The following is a 17975-nucleotide window of genomic DNA, read 5'->3' on the forward strand; positions in this document are numbered from 1 at the left end:
TAGCCCCTGTGGATGACAACTCAAAACCTGACAAGGGATCAGATCACAGACTGGCTGAATTTTTCCAGCTGAGAATTCTGGGAGGTTCTACTCTAAGAAACTGAAGACAGATCACCTACCCTTTCATTCACAGACATAAAACCACAAGTATCTTACAGAACACACTTCATCAAAAAAATAATTATTAGCAAAAAAGTTTATTGTACTTTAGCTTACAAAGCCTTAACTCCAACAACAACCTGAAAGGCTTCGCTTTCTAAAGACCGTTTCCATGCCATTTTTTAAAAGTCCTTAAACCAACAATTTTTATCTGTAAAACCCCTCACCCTCCCACCCCTCAGATGAAAACCAAGACTGGCACTCTCTCAGCCCAGTGTCTGGGTACTCAGTGTGCAATCTTTTCATAATTCTGAGCTCCTGAGGCATCCTTATATAAATAAAAGGTACTTAGGAACCAAAATTAATGATGTTATCAGCTTATGAATTACTTGGAATTTTTTTTTTCTTTTAGACAATAATCACTGATTTTGAAATAGTATCCAATACTTCCGGGCAAGGACTTTAAGCTGACTAACATTTTTGATTACTTTATTTACTTCATGGCAGCAGAGAGTTTTCTTCATCTTAAAGCATGAGGGGAAAACGCTTCAGGACAGCTCCTATTTGCACACAGCTGGGTTAACGTGATATGCAGATTTCGTACTTCATAGCAAAAATAGGACTAAAAAATTGTAAAAACCAATCAAACCAGAGCTATACAACTGTATTGAAACAGTACCAAGAGCAATTTCAGCATTAAATATTTTTGCAATTTGGCCAAGTTTTGTCCCAAGAAGCAGAATTAATTCTCACTGCCGGCCTGCTTTTCCATTTTCTGTTGTTTCCATTCTGAAAGGCAAGACAACAATTGGTAAGGTTTGTTACTGGAAGAACAATCAACAGTTAAAAAAAAACAGATTTAAATGCTTTCATAAATATTTTTTTACTTTACTAACTGTCCTGTCTCTCCCTACCACAACATATGCAATCTTATCTCCTCTTAGCACTTCTTTAAGTAGTCAGTACATAAAGGAAAGGTTTCTGCAGAGATACATTTCAGCTGTGAAAAACCATCCATTATCATCCTCACCAAAATACAAAATATTCATGTGACTGAAGAATATTCATGTGACTAGAGAAGCCATTTTGAAAACTTGAGCTTTGGCCATGTGTTCCAAGGACTTCATCCCTCTTACTGATCATTGTCTACCATCATCTGATTTCCTTCAGAGGAGGCTGGTTTGGTTTTCCAGTATTTTTTGTACAACATGGACTACTGTCAACTTCATTACAGCACAGCTTAAGATTCAACCACTTTATTACCAACAATATTTCTGTATCAGCCATTCCTCTGGAAGCTAAAGCAAGCAGAAAAATAACAGCTCCTGTTTAACCTCCTGAAGTTTAATAAGAGTTCTGCTGCAGGGGCAATCCCAGAGTCCCAGGGAAGCTCAGCTCTCAGCACAATGCACAAATGCAAACAAAATCAAACACTACTGTGGTTCTCTGTCAATGCTGAGAAGCAAAGGAATGCATTCAGATACTTTAAACATAAAAAAGTAGCATCTAATGCTGTAAACTCCACACTGACTACTGCCAAGATATGGGTAGTGATGCATTTCCTGATACAAACCCATTTTCTTCTTTCAGATGTTGATACAGCTCAGCTTTGTTGTTGACAGAGTTCAAGCGACCAATAAATTCTTGGTGTTTCCTAGAGTTGGCAGTATTAATTCTGTTGCTCCATAAAGACAGCAAGGACATTGGCCCTAAAATTGTAAGTAAAAAGAGTCTAAGTGATGAAATCTTTTAATTAACATTACATTATTATAACACCTTAAAGGAATTACAGATTATGGTAATACAATACTAATATTAAACAAGCTTACATTAGGGGCTAAATAAATAGAAAATAAGCAAAGCAGTAATAGAAGAAGAGTTGCTGCACATGTGATGGACTCTGCTTTAAATGCAGAATCTCAGCATCAGTTCAGCCACTGTGATAGAAAATAATTCACACCAAGGAAGTCAGTGAGAACTGCCCATTCTGACAACTGCATTGCTTAGACAAGTTGATTATTTATTAGCAGGAGACAGTGATTTCTGCTACCTGCTCTCAAACAGCATTTCTCACATACAGTAGCTCAAACAGCACCAGCAGGAACTTGGCCAACCCCCTGTAAACCCAATAATCAATCAGCAGACCCATACAGTGTCTTTTTTCACAGACCTGGTAAGGTTAACACGTTTTCCAAGAATTTCTCAACATTTAGTATTTAATTAAACATGATCTTCACTTACTTAGCCTTAACTCCAAATGGATTCACCTCATTACTTTAGAAAACACAGACTGATGCAACAACATCTACCTTTAAAAGAAATAATCTGTTGCAATTGTTTTGGTTTACCTTTTGCCTTTTCAACTGTGGGCATTTCATCCATTGTAATAAGAGGCTTTTTGTTGGGGGGCTCAGGAGAATCAGGGGAGTCTTTGATAACTTCAGCTTCTGCCAGTTCTTCTTTCTCCCGATCCAAAAGACCTTTTAACCTTTTTTAGAGGGAAGGAAAAGGGTGAGGAAAAATATGCTTGAGCAGGACATAAATCTTGATAGCTTTGTGTACTCCTTAAAATTATACAGGACCTATAACATGATCCCTTGGAGGGTAACAAACAAAAGGAAATTCTAGCCAAATAATCCTCTGTATGAAGCATTACATAAAGGAAAGGTTCTTAATACACAATTTCACTTCAGCTGTTGAGACGATGTCTGAATTTTGATGGAAAGACTAAATAAAAATAAATACATATAGAAATATGATACAATTTCCTATTATCTTTTCTAGGTGAATTCAGACCCACTCACACCAAATCCCTCTTATCTCAGTCCCCATTTCTGTTCCACGTGTGAAAGCAAAGTTGTAGGAATGACCATCCACAGAAGGCATGGAATGTCATCAGCAGGTGACAGCAGTATAGATGAAAAGGCTATTTTAAATGATCCCAGCATGCACAGAACACATGCAAATTAAGCTTATTACCATGAGTTTTTTGGACCTCTGTAGAAAGGCGTTTCAAAGAAGGAATACAGAACAGACTGACAGGTGCTTACCACTTAGACAAACTACAGTCACAACATGAATTACAGACAGGAGATAAATGGACATTAATTCTGATGTTCAGTTGAAGAGAGGAGCCAAATCAAGCTGGGTTTTTTCATCATGAACTATTTACAGCTTAAAAGAAAATAGCTGCTTGTCCCATGTTTTCAGCTACACTTTAGATTTCCATAAAGCAGTTTAGTAGGTGTGTGTGGTTATTATAGAATCAGCAGGAACTCCTCAAGCTAAAACACCTGGTTAAGTGGTCAACAACTAAGAACAGAAGTTATGCTGCAGCTTGAATTCATTCAGAAAATGTACCTCTCTGACTCCTGCCATGGCTTATCTGATTCATAGTCTTTGCCCAACTTCTCTGACTTGTCCTCTTTGTCCTCTCTCTTCCTGCCTCGTTTCTTGCGCTCCTCCTCCTCCGGGGGTTTGCTCCTGCAGGCCATCAGGCACTCGAGGACGCGCTGGTGTTTGTCAGAGTTGCTGATGTGCGCTCGCACAAGCGTCTCCAGCTCGTTCCACATAATGCGATACTGCTCGTCTCTGGGAAGGCCAGGAAAAACACAGCACGTTTTCAGGATTAGCAACATCATTAAACCACTGGCTGAATGCAGGCAGACCTTGAGAAACAAAGCAGAACCCTCAGAACTAACTGCAAAGACATCATCTGCCCTCCTGTAATAGAGATTTCTCCACCTCTGTTACTCCATGCTTGAAATCATATTAACACTTCCCACTTAACACCCACAGTAAAGTTTAAATTGAAGTGGATTATGTCCATTGAAATTGTATCGTTCCACAAGATCTCACTGCCAAAAGGCACTTGTGAAATCTCTCAGGTGCTTGCTAACAAAGCAATGTCAGAGGGCCACTCATCTACTGACATGCAAATTAATTATTACATTATTTGGGTCAAAATAGTAAGAAAGAATTGCACCACACTAGTGTCAAGAACTCCCAGTCACGTAGGCAAATTGGGAGCTGAATTTCTTTCCCATCAGTTCTTGGAAATACAAGAAACAAATCCCAGTGATTGAGGGATCAGAATATTTCATGCATATTTTAAAGAAGTATCCCATACTGTTCCAAAAGGATTCTAATATATCCCAATTTTAATGCACTATTTATAATAGACTTAAGTTTGCCTTTATATTAATTTGAAATGATTCCACTTTATCTGTCCAATTTGTATCAATTTCTTACCTTGCTGATAACTATCTTTGATTTCATATTTTTAACACACTTAAATTCTTAGGTAATAAAATTATAGAGGTTCTTTTCACTAGCATACAGCAATATCAGTACTGTTTTAGGCCCTAAATTACACAAGTGAAGCACTCAAGAGTATTTGGGTTGTGCAGATACAGCATTTAGTTAATTTAGCTGTATTATAAAACATTTGTATGAAAACACTGTCAACAGATTATTTCTGAAAATAGTTCAGCATCAACAAAGAGAGATATGTATTAACCTTTTTGGCCCCTTTCCTCTGGTACCAACTGTTGAAATTGGCAGTGGATCGTTCTTTCTCTCCATGTCTACCAAATTGTATATTGTTTTTTGACAATTGAGCACATCCTCATCAGTCATTGCTTCCTTGACAATCACACTGGCTAATGGCACAACCTGCAAGACAAAGCAGAAATGAACAAGAAAATGTGTGTGTGTCACAGAAGATCAACAGGTAAAAAAAAATTAAAGGCAATGAAACAATACACAACAAAACCCCACCCTCTTATCCTCAGTTTAGCACTAACTCTAAGAAAATACTTTCTTTACCCAGCAGAACTGCAGCTGTCAGGTTCAAACCACTTCATTTAAATAGCATGCCAATAATCTACTGTATTTAATACAGTTACTTACAAAAAGTAAAGCTAAAAATAAATTGATTTCACAGCAGGGGATTTATCACCCCATAGAGCTGATATTTCATCAGGTGACAAGGAGAAAATCTAGGAAGAAAAATTGACACAGCCCAGGTTACTTACAGCTTGCATGTTGAAGATGGTGGTCTGAGAAATAATCATAGGCCAGTAACGAGTATGTTTCTCTAATTGATCTTTTGCACGTTCCAATGGAATTTCAAGACTTCCATCCATCTTATATCTGGGCTCTAGAAAAGGAGTTAATCGGTTTTCCCTCATAAATTCACCAAAATCCTAATGATAACCAAACAAGATACAATTAGGCATTTCTCTAACAAAGTAACTTTCACTGAAGGGGCTAAACAGCTTAGCCTTGCTTATCTTATCACTTTGTACCATCCCACCACCACATCTGACCCTACCAACCACAGCCCTGCCTCCAATGCCTCTCATGCATTAACCAGAGGCAACACAAAAACAGGGGCACAGAAATATGAGGCAAAAATCCATGTATGGGTTTTGACAAGGAGGACTTCCAGATCTGCAAAGTATTTAATGTATGGGAAGTTACATTTTTCCAGAAGGAACTTCTGCTTTTTTTTAAAAGATACCAAGGATGTGAAAAAAAATAAAGGATAAACAAAATGCATGTCAGCTGATAGCCTGATATCAAGGTTCAAAGCTGTCAACTTCATCTGTTCTATTTGTTGTACAAACCACTCATGCAATCTAAATCTACCCTTTGACTATAAGCATGATATAGTCTCCCATGAGTTTCAACCCACAGAAGAAAGTGGCCAAGAAAAACATTTTTCTAGAACCAAAATTTTCAACACTCCTAGTGCATTAAAGAGGCATTCCTTGACAAAGTATTTTATGAAGGAGGCATAACAATCAACAAATGTAGTATTTTCTACTAAACATCTATCAAGGTATTTATTGCAAAAGAAGTTTGACCATGCAATCCACTCCAACATTCCCTTCCCAGACCTGCTGCCCTGCATCTGTAGTGAGAGAGAAGGAGTGAAGGACAGAAAGACCCTTACTGTGATCCTGTAGTCAGTGACCCTCCCACCACAGCCTTCACTGATTGAGGGGGGATCTTCCAGAATTGAGCGGGAGCTGCTCAACACATGCAGGAAAATCTCTCCCCCGTGGCTGCTGAGCATGTGGCTGATGACTTTGGAGCCAGACTTGCGGGGCTGTTCCAACAACACTGATCGACCTGGTGGGAGGGAGATCAGTTTCATTCATTCATTCATTCATTCATTCCTGTGTGCTGCAATTTTAAATTTTGAGCTGCATAAATACAGGTTTATGCTCATCTAAGAAAAATCTGAACCCATCAAGGTTGAACAAGGAACTGCCAATCTCCTCATTTCTTGACACAGAATAGGATATATGCTCCTTAAAATTTCACAGAGCAATATCAAAAGGTTTCTCTTAGACCAACCCATCATTTTTTCTATAGGATATTATTCTTAGGAAAAAAGACATATTCGTAAGGCATTCAAGTGGCCCTGCTGCAGAAACACTCTCATTAAAAGCAACTTTCAGACAGTAGTAAAATAAATTCTGGAGTATAAAAGCATCAGCTGATACCACTTGCTAATGCTCAAAATGGGCACTGATCTTCAGGCAGAGAAATACAACTGCCTTTGTCTAATTATCAGTAAAATACACCAAGCATAGAAGGATGCATTCTCAAAATAAGTTTCTTTTTATCAGGAAGCAAAATCCACAAAACTCAGAAGAGCATGCTCTTCTGAAATATGCTATTAATTTTGGCTCTAACCATTTTTATTAACCAAAGGACATTTTCACTACACAATCTCTAAAGAAATATACACTAGGATATAGTGTTTAATAACACCACTGCACTTTTAGACAATCAAATTACTTAACTGAAGGAAACATTCCATTAAAAGAATGTTTCTAAAGCCATTTTGTTTGCAAACATACAAACCTCCATTTCAATGCTTGTTCCTTCTTTACATCTTTCTTCCCATCTTTAAGTTTCAAAACACACTTGCCTCTGAGGACATTTAACACCTTTCTTCATTTATTTATAGGACATGTTAAAATATTGGTTATTCTTTTTTTACAGTATATAGACATTACTGCTATTCAAATCAAAATGTGCTAAGTGCTCCAATGAATTAAAAATTATAACATTGAATAATTAGCCAAGGACACAAGTTTACCATTAAGAAGAAAGTTTGTAAGGCATGAAGAAGGTCTGCTATTTACATCCACTGGTGAAATTCTGTATGCTCCAGTGCAATAATGCAGTTCTGAAAAATAAAGGAGTAGAAAAGTTGAATGTAATTCCAGAGACAAAGAAAAAATCCACAAAATGAAAGAATGGAAGAGGAGGAGGCTAGTCTACAATAAGCAGAACTAAAAAGTTGAGATGCCTCTCAATCTAGAAGTCCTTTCACCATCTCCTTACTGGGAGGATTCCCCAAGAATCCAGAGCTCTGAGAATCTCACTTATTCCCAAGCCCTGTTTCCAGCAGAAGCCCCAATTCTTCATCTCCTGTGTTACTTCACTGACCTGTCAGTCTGCTCTTGTTTCTCTTATCTGTATTTTTTGGCCTGCTGGCTCAATGAGTTAACAGAGCTGAACAGCCACATGATTCCTATGCTACCTCAGACCTTCCCTGACTTGCTCCCCTGTACTCAGATTAGTTCAAGTTGCCAGCCAGTTCTGGAAGGTTCCATGTCACCTACCCACACTGTTGGTTCGAGGAGTGCACCACTTCAGTGTCACAGTTTCCTTAAATGTGCCATCTCTGCTATTGCCACTTGTGTGGTTATCACCTGCAGAGAAAGGCAGAAAGAGGGGGTGATCAGCCAGAGTTTCTTTATTACAGCAAAACAACTCTAAGCTTGAAGGTACAAAACTGTATGAACATATACACAACGTAATCTAAAGTTAAAACTTAGATGCCTAACTTTTTGATTTGACAATTAAAAAGTTACACATATGTTTAGTTCTATCAGTAACAGGCAATTTTTTTCCTGCTAAAATTCTCAGGACTTTAAGACAGTATCTTTTTTTAGAATTTTCCACACTGAAATCAGAACTCTTAAATGACAGAACTGAACGTTTCTTGTACATATTATATTCCCAAAGTCAATTAAACTGATCTAAAGGCACATCTGACATGCTTAGTTTTTTGGGGAAAGAAGTATTTGGTCTCATCATCCAGTCTCTTTGCTATGTCAGATTCAGCCTGATATCTCTCAATGTGTTCTACTGACCACAGATGCTTTATGATTAAAATATTATTAAAAAACATTAAAATATTAAAATGCTGGAAATACTTTGTTACTAAAATTAACTGCAAAATATTTAGAAATTATCTCTCAGAATATCTAAAGGCCAAACTTATTTAACCTGAAAATTCCTTGGCAACATTTCAGACAATTAAGACCAATGTAACTGAAATCCTGCTTTCCTAGAACCAGAGCTATTACAGCTGAAATTTGTATTTAGAAACAAATGAAAGAACCCAAAATTTACAGGATTTCAGAAAAGATTTTTTTTCCTCTCAAAGTTCCAATGGGAAAAATGTGAAGAGGAAATGTAGTCAGAGTTTGTTTTTGTGTTTTCCTAGCAGACCTAATTCCTTGAGCCAAGACATTTTACAAAACTGCTTGAGGCCTGGCAATAAAGCTTTAAGAGTTCAGCATCATAACACCAGGTCAGATGAGGCCAAGGCCATTACTGTGACACCCTGTGCATTTCATCCATCTTCAGTCATCCACTCCCCTAAAATCTGGAGCACAGCATTTGCAGGTGACAAAGGAGTTACCTCCCCTTCCTCAAAGTACTGGGAAAAAAAACCACTAACTCCCAAAAATGGATTCTTATGGATCATATGACATTTAATTACACTAATACAGAAGTCATAAGCTGATTTTTAACAAATTTTTACATCAGGCAACAAAATAGTTCTACAAAAAGGCTTAGTGTTGTGCTTTTCTAACTTTGCTGCAGCTACATCAAATTTACCTCAGAGGAGTACTAGGTAATAACTCCAAATTTATGAAAAAAAATATAGTAGATATTTCAAATACAACAAAAAAGCTCAATAGCCAAACAAGTTTTGTTTTTTCCAAAGCAATTATAGTCATAAACAGGCCTGTGGGATGTAAGCAATGCCAATTATTATTACTTAACAAATTTCAATTGTGCAAGGCATAATTTTGCACAAATACCCACAAGAGTGACTTCATTCTATAAAGACATCCTACATAGGTGGTCTCTCACCACTTTTTTCTATCTCAGTAAGAAGCTAAGATGCTCTTCAAACCTCACAGCAACATCCTGAACATATGTGAATTTCATCTGCTTTCTCATTGCTGTATTAAAATGTCAATGATGAGTAAAACCCCAAAGCCAAACTACAAATGAAGTTTCTTGGGTTGCAAGGACTGAAATATTCACTACTTGAGCCTAAAATTTACATGGATTTGAAGCTCACAATGTTTCTTTGTGAATACTCACATAGAGGCTGATCAAAAGCCACTTTCAGAGGGCCCCTTCTACTTACCACTCTTTAAAAAATCCACGTGAGCCTCTTTGTGATGAAGCAGTTCCACATCATAGTTGGCTGATGTGTTAGCATGTTGTTCTTCCTTCAAAAGAGAAAGGCAGACAAACAGAATTACTTTAGCTAAAGGCCACCATTTTTATAAATTAATGATTCTACATTTGCCTTTCAGTCCAGAAGAAAACTACAAGTCTCCAAGTGCCTCAGACAACAACGGGATTGCAATGTTGAGGAAACTTTGAGCAGTTTAAAGATGCAGCCCACTGCTTTTCCTCTTTTCTGAAACCCTACTCCTTGTTATAGAAGCATCATCACAGAGTGCAGAGCATCAAATACAGGTAAAAACTAGGCTTAACTACTCTGTTTAAATTAGTGAAGTTAAGAAAATCTACAAAATAAACACAATAGCAGTTACAACTTACTGAAAGCAACAAAGGCTCACTGCAGGGTAGTGACAATTACTTTTCATAACCAAAAATCAAGAATCCAAAACAGAAACCACACTTTGAACTTACTATTGCTTAAGATAAGAAGTGAACTTGCAACTGCAAGTTGATAACTAAAAAAATGGATTTTTTTTAAAAAGGTCACTGCATCTTTAAAGAGCTCCAGAAGATCAGCAAAAACAGCACAGTAACTCTGGTAATTTACTCCAAGTCTAAAAAAAACAACAATTAAAAAAACAAAGAAAAACCACAGGGACCCCAACATAGTCTATTACTATAAGGACAAAGGCAGAAGGGAGAGGCACACCAGCAGCACAAAGGTCAGAAAGTTACAGACAAGGTATTTGCAAACTGAAATCACATTTATGTCAAACTCTCATAAAAACTGTAAAAATTATTTTGATATCATGTTTTCACTTATAAAATCCATGCAATACTGCTAATTTTCAAAGATGCAATTGATGTTTGACTGTATTACAACTTAATGAATTTTTTAAATCATGGTTATCTGCCCATGGCTCTTTTTTTGTTTGAGTATTTCTGTCTCAATTGTCTCTTGCTGCCTGATCAGAAAATTACTGTCAACTTGACATTCTAAACTGCACTAACTTCTCTCCAAGTAGCAAAAAAATTAAAAATACAGACATAACTTCTACCACAAGATGCTTAACTGAGTATCTTTCTTAACTAAGTATATCCTGTCCCCATTTCATGTTTACAGATCTTCAGAGTAGAAAACTCACTAGAAAACCTTTGGTAAAAAAAGCAGCTTTTAGTTACAAACACCTTTATGTTGGGTGGGCATGATAATGAAACAGAGGAAAAAGAGACTCACTATGCCACTATAATGCACAAGGGTCAAGAATATCTAAACACAACTAGAAAAACACAAAAGAATCACAGACAAATTGATCTGAGGTAAACAAGACTGTATTATATAAAGTAATACAAACAGAACTGAAATAATACTTGTATTGCTACATCAAAAATTGAGATTCAGCAATACAACATTTTGTTCTGTGATCCTTCTTTTTACTTTTTCCCCCTTTATTTTTACTAACCTGATCACAGACATTGAATGTGGGCTAATAAAAAAAAAAAAAAAAAACAAAACAGAAAATATGATATGGAGAGAAGAGCAATGTAAAAATTCAATTAAAATAAATATCAAAAGTTTTCAAAAAAATTTAGAAGTGATGCAGCTGCTTAACATAGAACTGTAGACACAATATTACCTTCATAGGGATGTTTGTTATTGTGGTTGAAGCCAGATCAAAGTGTTGCTGCACTAAAAGATTCAGTTTTGTAGCCAGGTGCCTCCCTGCACGGACACTGTGCACTTCACTGGTTAGAACAGGGGAGAGCTGAAATAAATTGATACATGCAATTCATAGTTCAGGTTGTTGTATCATTCAACACAATAGTTTGTTCAACTATCAAATAAGCAATTATACCCTTAAAAATACCACTCAAAAACCCACACCAGGGGAAACTACCAAGCAAGAAGAAATAATTATTTTCACTCATTTCATTTTGAGCTTATGCCAAGTGCTATAGATGCAGCTCTTACAAGTGTGCTAAAAATATTGAGTCACTAACTGTTAACAGGAAAAATTAGTATCACAACATAGGGCATAAATCTTAACAGCAGCTCTGGGCAGTTTTTCATCCTTTTACCTGCTGAGTAACAATAGCAGAGTAATTTTTATATGTCTACCTGTAAGTGCATCATACATGCACAAGGTACATTAACACAAGCTAGAAGATGCATTTGATCTTTCCCTAGCCAACAAGAACATTGGGTTGGGGCTCAAAAGCAAAACAAAACAAAAATTTTAAAAAACACAACAAAAAACTACAACAATCCCCAAAAACCCCAAATCAAGAACCCAAACTTAAAAAAAAAAAAAAAAAAAATCTAAAGACCCAAACCCAGTGACTGCCTTAGAGAGGGAAACAGTCAATTTATTATCTTCCATTCACCATTTTTAGCACAACTACAGCAGAGTCCTGTAGAAATGAATCACAGGAAGGTAGCCCTTTATGGTCCTTTCCATATATTAAATAATATGCAGCACTACATGCTTTTCATGTTAAGACATTTTCCTGGTGTCTTTTCTTACAGACAGCACATTAAAATACAGAGCAGACTGTTGAATAGCAGAATATATTACAGATATTTTGTATGTACTTGGTTTCAAACAACCACCACATGTGCTTTTGCTACTGAACAACTGAGAATCATTTGCACTATTTTCAGTCTGACACGGTTCCTAATCCTAGGATAAATTCTCATTTTAAGCTCCTCACCTCTTTTTTAGGACGATCTGAAACAAGGCTGTCTTCACCAACTGGGTACGTGTGGATTAACACCAGCTCACATTTCTGAATCTGCATTAGACTTAAAAATAAAAAACATTTTGCTTAGCCTAGAGTGTGGCAGACTACCTCCTAAAATTAAATTAATTCTGATATCTAGAACACAGAATCATAACATATGTTAACAACATGCTGTTTCTTAAAGTGTGCTGCAAAAACTAGATTACAGATATGATTTTCAAAAGCACAGACTTCAAATTAAATCCTTACCAGAATAAAAATAAAAGCCTAACACTTCTTGCTCTTCAGATGCTATGGCACTGTGCTTCTTTTCAGACACATCAATGGACTAAGTCCCTAACTGGTGAAATCTGTTCAGCTTTATTCAGCTGAATATTGGCACTACAGAGGATTTGTGTCTCCAAGTGAAGGTATGAAAGAGGGGATTCCAGAGAACATGAAAAAAACTACCCAAACAGCACAGAGGATGTAACAGGATATATGCTGATACCCTGATGTGGCTGGAAGTTTGGAGTGATACAGAAATTGCATCACATCTCCACCTACAGGACTGAAACATTCCTGCCCTTAAAAAGGACTTAACACCTAATTCCTTGGGCAGGAGCCTTTATATTGCCATAAAACTGGAAACAACAGGAGATTGCTGCTTCTGCTTTGAAGTGTCTGAGAAGTAACCAGGAATAGGATCTCAACCTACTACAACTTTACAAGGCAAAATAGAGCTGTGGCCAAACACTTTAGAGTTTAATTAGATAAAACATACAGTGGAGAAATACTTCCCAAGCTGATGCACTCTGTATTTCAAGATTCCTCCATCTCAAGCTAAGTTCCAGGCAATACAGCCATTTAGAAATCAAAACTAGTTTCAAAGAAGCTGCTTTAGTCCAAGAAAAATGAACATGAAAGTAACACAGTATTATCAAGAAAAACATGCTTCAGATGAATTGGTGACGTAAAACACAATGTGTAACAAGGTACCATTATGTGTCTCATTTTGGAGCAGATGTGGAAGGCAACAAGCTAAAGTAATCCTGTGCTGCAAAGGATAAAACTGGAAAGATAATGATCATAACACCAGCTCTCAGCCAAGATCATGATTTACACCTTCTAATGAACTATATGAATGAATGTATGTGTGAAGTACAGTGAGTTTTGTGGCAGAAATACTTCCATATTTTCTAGAGGACACAAGAAACTTGGTAAAAAGCATACTCACTGGTCAGAGTTAGCTGCAAGCTTGTTGTGCTCATGAATGGTCTCCTGAACACAATCCTCCAGCATCCGAACATGGCTGTCACTACAATGAAAATGGATTTCTTTAAAGGCCGCACCATCAATCCTCCTGTTCAAACCACTGACTATTCTACTTAAAGCAGGAAACTTTTGGCTTTTTACTGTCAGAACAAAGCCTTTGATAGGGTGAGAAGTGCTCTAAGAAGGATCTGTGCAAACAATGTGTGGAAGTGCAGCCCCAGAGCCACTGCCCACCTCTTGGCGTTGGTGATGCAGATGATCCTGCCCCTGTTGCCCACGCGCTCGGCGTTCTCCATCAGCGTGGTGCGGGCCTCGTGCTGGTACTCGGTGATCTTGCAGAGCGCCTCCACAGCCGCCACCAGCCCGTGCAGGATGCTGCAGCACTCGGGGTCTGCCCGCGGGTTGGGCGGCCCCACGGCCGCCAGCGCTGCCATCAGCTGGGCGGAGCACAGAGCTGTTAGCAGAGGCACCTCCCGCCTTCCAACCAGCGAGCTAACACACCCCCCGTGCAAATTAACATCGACATTGCAGAAAATCAACGAGCATTACTGCCTTTAAATTTGGCCTTCAATTATCCTCTGCAATTTAATTTATTCATTGTGATTAAGTATTCTCATTTATTACAGAAAAATACCTGATCGTAATAACAATTTACACCCAACACCTTCTGCTTTCAATTTCTGAGAATTTGGAAAAGCATTTCTTCCTCAAAGTAAATTTTTCAGATGAGCCTTTTCAATATGAAATAACATGACCATAAAGAGGATATTAACGACTAATATATTTAACATAGATTATCTGACTCTCACACAAATAATTTAAAAAAGAATTTACGTTCAAGAAGCAGCACTAAATTACAGAAAAAATACCTAACTAATTTCTTCATAATCTTTATTTTAAATATTTAAGTCTCTGCTTGAAGACACTGGATTCTTTCCAAATTTTGTGTATAGAATAATTCAGGCTCACAGGCAGCTACTTGAAATTGTTACAGAACAATTTCAGACTAGATCCCCCAACACTGCAATTAACCAGTTATTTCATACCAAACACAATGCTTATTTCACAATGAAGTCAGAACTACAAAAGAATAGTTACAGATCCTACCTCCTGCAAGTTCTGATCTTCTTGAGTCCAAGAATTCAACACATGAGCCCCAGAATCACTCACGATGAAATTCACCTACAAGGATCAAAAAAAGCACATTAAGGTAACAGCCATTATATTGTTACTTCCCCAAATTCAAACAAACATGAATTACACTGTTCTGATAATCTGGAGATAATGTGCAGTGACAAACCAAACTCAATAACAAGCCCACAAAAATCACACACTCCTGCTATATTCAGTTTTTCCCTTACTAATATGATTAACAACTTCTACTTGTATTTGTACACCAGAAAATGATTCTCTACACCAAATTACAATTTCAAAATATTAATATTTTAAGAATTAGGTATTTTCAGTAGGATAGCAACAAAATCAAATAAATTCTAATACTGCACATCAGTGTCCAAAGTCTGTCACAGTACATCATGGGTAAGTATCTACCAAGATTTAATTAAAACACTAAGAAAGAAAGTTCTTCTAAACAAGGAGCTGTGTGTGCCAGGAAGCTCTTCCACTTCTCCAAACTGTTGTTCCAGAGAAATCCTACCTCTTCCTGAAGCCCAGAATTCCTTCAAAGCTGATACCAAAGCCCTTATGAATAGCTACCATGTGTGTTTAGCAACAATATTCAACTTGAGACAATACCTCACTCAAGCTTTTACAAAGTCACAGCTCAGGAGAGCAAAATAATAAATCTATGTTGCCCTAAAGCTCCTTTTTGTAAAGTGACATTAACACAATGAAAGACTCCAAAATTAAATATGTAATGAGATTCATGCACTGCTAAAACCAATTAAAAACCTATATATACAAAAAGCAGAAACAAATTTTAAGTGATAAACTATATTTGATATTTTACTCTAAACAACATGAAGACATTAAAATACTTAAATGAAACATGAAAACATTGATTTTTGTATCAAGCATGACATGCAGCATGGCTGACAGAACTTACCAACTTTTTGAAAGGGAAAATATCATACATTATTCTACAGTATTCCATGGATGACTCCACTGAGCAGGTCCACAGGGACTTGGAGATGGGTGCCAGAGGAATGATGCCCTGGGTGCGGTTCTTCACTAACATATCGAATTCCACGTGCTGTCTGCATGATTCTGCCATGTAGGGGCAGTGATCCACGACAAAAACAGTTTTGTGAGACTCAGAAAATATTTTCATTTTCTTCCTGAAAGAAACAGACATGGAAAGCAGAAAGAAATTGCACACGGTGAAAATAAACCAAACAAAACACACCGTAGGTTGACTGTGCAATTTACAAACAACATCCTCGAAATACATAAGTTTTAGAGTCCGTATTAAGTAGACTACATTTTTTATCAAAAGAAACTATTTTTTCTCAGGAGGAAAAGGACAGAGAAAGGTAGAATTATATTGCTGAAAAAGCAGCAAAAACGCACAGTATTACTCTCCTCACTGCTCCATTTAAAAACAATTTGAAAGAAGTACACAAACTGCTTCCTATTAAAAGCTTATGTCCTAGAATAAGTAACGTGCAAAATTAGTTTATGATGAAGCCTTAAAGACCTTTAAGCAGCATAGCCAGAACTTTAAGCCGATTTTCAGTCTTGCTAAATACACCTTATTTTTTAAACGAACAGTTGCATCTGTACTTCAACATCTCACCGACCAATACACCAAGTGTGAAATAATAAAAGTCACAGAGCACTTAGGGCTGGAAGGAACCTCCAAGGCAGGGTGACCTAAAGCGGGTAATGCCTACACGTGAATTTGGAATGACTCCAGAGGGGACTCCAATCTCTCCCCAGGCAGCTGCTCCAGGGCTCTGCCACCTTTTACGTACAGAAGCTCTTCCTCATGTTGAGGTGGAACTTCCTGTGTTTTAGTTTATGGCCGCTGCTCCTCGTCCTGTCGCTGGGCACCAGCGAAAGCGGCAATTTCTAGCGTTAAAGGATTAATTTTTCTACGTACTCTTCCTGAATTGCAGGCTACGTAAACCAAAAAATACATTTTAAAAATATAAAATACTAAAGCAACGAGGATCACGGAAGACAGACGGCGGCTTCCTCGGGGGGGAGGGAGGGAGCCCGAGGGGCCGGGCAGAGCCGCTGGAAAGCCTTACGGGGACGGGGAGCGTTTCTCACCTGGGCCGGCTCCTCCTGTGGTGCAGCAGCCCCGGTGCCGCTCCTCGCCGCGCCCGGGCGCGGCCGCGGCCCCGCTCCGAGGAGGAGGAGGGACGAGGCCCGCGGGGCGCCCTAGACGGGGCCAGGCGCGGGCGCCTCCGGCCGCGCGCCCGCCATGTCCCCGCGGCGCTCTGCTCCCCCTCCTCGGGCGGCTCGGCGGGGAGCGCGGGGCCCGGCTCCGGCCTGCGCGCCCGGCGCCCGCGGGGGTGGGAGAGGCGGCCGGAGCCCCCCCCGCTCCGCCCACCCCTGAGCCCGCGGGGCCCCCGCGCGGCCACGGGCGCCGCCGGCACCGCGGCTCCCCCGGGGGGAGCGCCCGGCCCCTGTCCGCACCTCCCCGGGCCACAGCGCCCGGCCGCGATCACTCGCCCAACATGCCGAGGCCGCCGCCGGCCCCGCTCGCTCTCCCGCTCCCGACTCCGATCCCGATCCCGCCCGGGCGCGGACGCCCCGCCCGTCCCTGCGCCCCCAGCACGGTTCGGGGGAGGAGCCCGCGATCTCGCGAGAGGACGAGACGCCCGCTGGGCGGGCCCCGCCGAGGCCGCCGAGTTCTCGCGAGATCTCCGCGCCCGGCGCACACGCTGAGGGGCGGGAGCTGTGTGTTATTCCAGTCTGTGTGGGAATTCTGTGTTCCAGTGTGCGAAGAGCAGGAGCCTTCCCGCTGAAATCTCCCCGACCACCGAAACTTCACGCTATTTATATATTTATATTATTTATAGATAAGAAACAGGCATCAGCGTTCACGGGTCGCAAGTTACGTAATTCGTCTGTTAATGGGCACTCAGCCCCGGGTGTGTCTCTGCTTGTCGCGCTCGGTAGAGAGCAGCCGGAGTTCTCCACTTGAGTCTGGGGTTTGTTCTTAGGAGGGGGTCGGTGGTTGCGATTGCCGGCATTAACTTCCCCCCCAGATACTGCTGACTTCACTCGTGATGGCTTTCAGCCCAGGCATTTTGGGGCCGTCCCCTTTCCTTCTTAAAAGATGAAACAAGCATACCAACACAGAATGCCCCGGCCTGGGAAGGGACCCTATTAACCCATCCAGTTCCATCCCCCCTGCCATGTGCAGGGACACCTTCCACCATCCCAGGCTG

At 39.5% G+C, this 17975-nt stretch overlaps 1 protein-coding gene across 2 annotated transcripts; it reads right to left on the reverse strand.

Moving 5' to 3' along the window:
- Positions 1-181: 181 nt before the first annotated feature.
- On the reverse strand, positions 182-16984 carry INTS13 (integrator complex subunit 13; the record flags this gene model as incomplete). Of its 2 annotated transcripts, XM_079305221.1 has the most annotated exons (17): positions 182-888; positions 1673-1808; positions 2448-2587; positions 3460-3690; positions 4619-4773; positions 5136-5306; positions 6059-6237; positions 7217-7306; positions 7746-7835; positions 9575-9659; positions 11256-11384; positions 12331-12421; positions 13577-13657; positions 13849-14051; positions 14722-14796; positions 15680-15911; positions 16849-16984. In XM_079305221.1, 16 exons carry the CDS (start codon positions 15902-15904, stop codon positions 849-851), a joined length of 2121 nt encoding a protein of 706 aa, XP_079161347.1. In that variant the 3' UTR covers positions 182-848. The 2 variants fall into 2 exon arrangements, with proteins under 2 accessions (XP_079161347.1, XP_079161348.1); XM_079305222.1 differs by lacking the exon at positions 16849-16984 and having other exon boundaries at positions 15680-15928.
- Positions 16985-17975: the final 991 nt, after the last annotated feature.

This window comes from Erithacus rubecula, assembly GCF_903797595.1.
Source record: "Erithacus rubecula genome assembly, chromosome: 4".
Lineage (NCBI taxonomy): Eukaryota > Metazoa > Chordata > Aves > Passeriformes > Muscicapidae > Erithacus > Erithacus rubecula.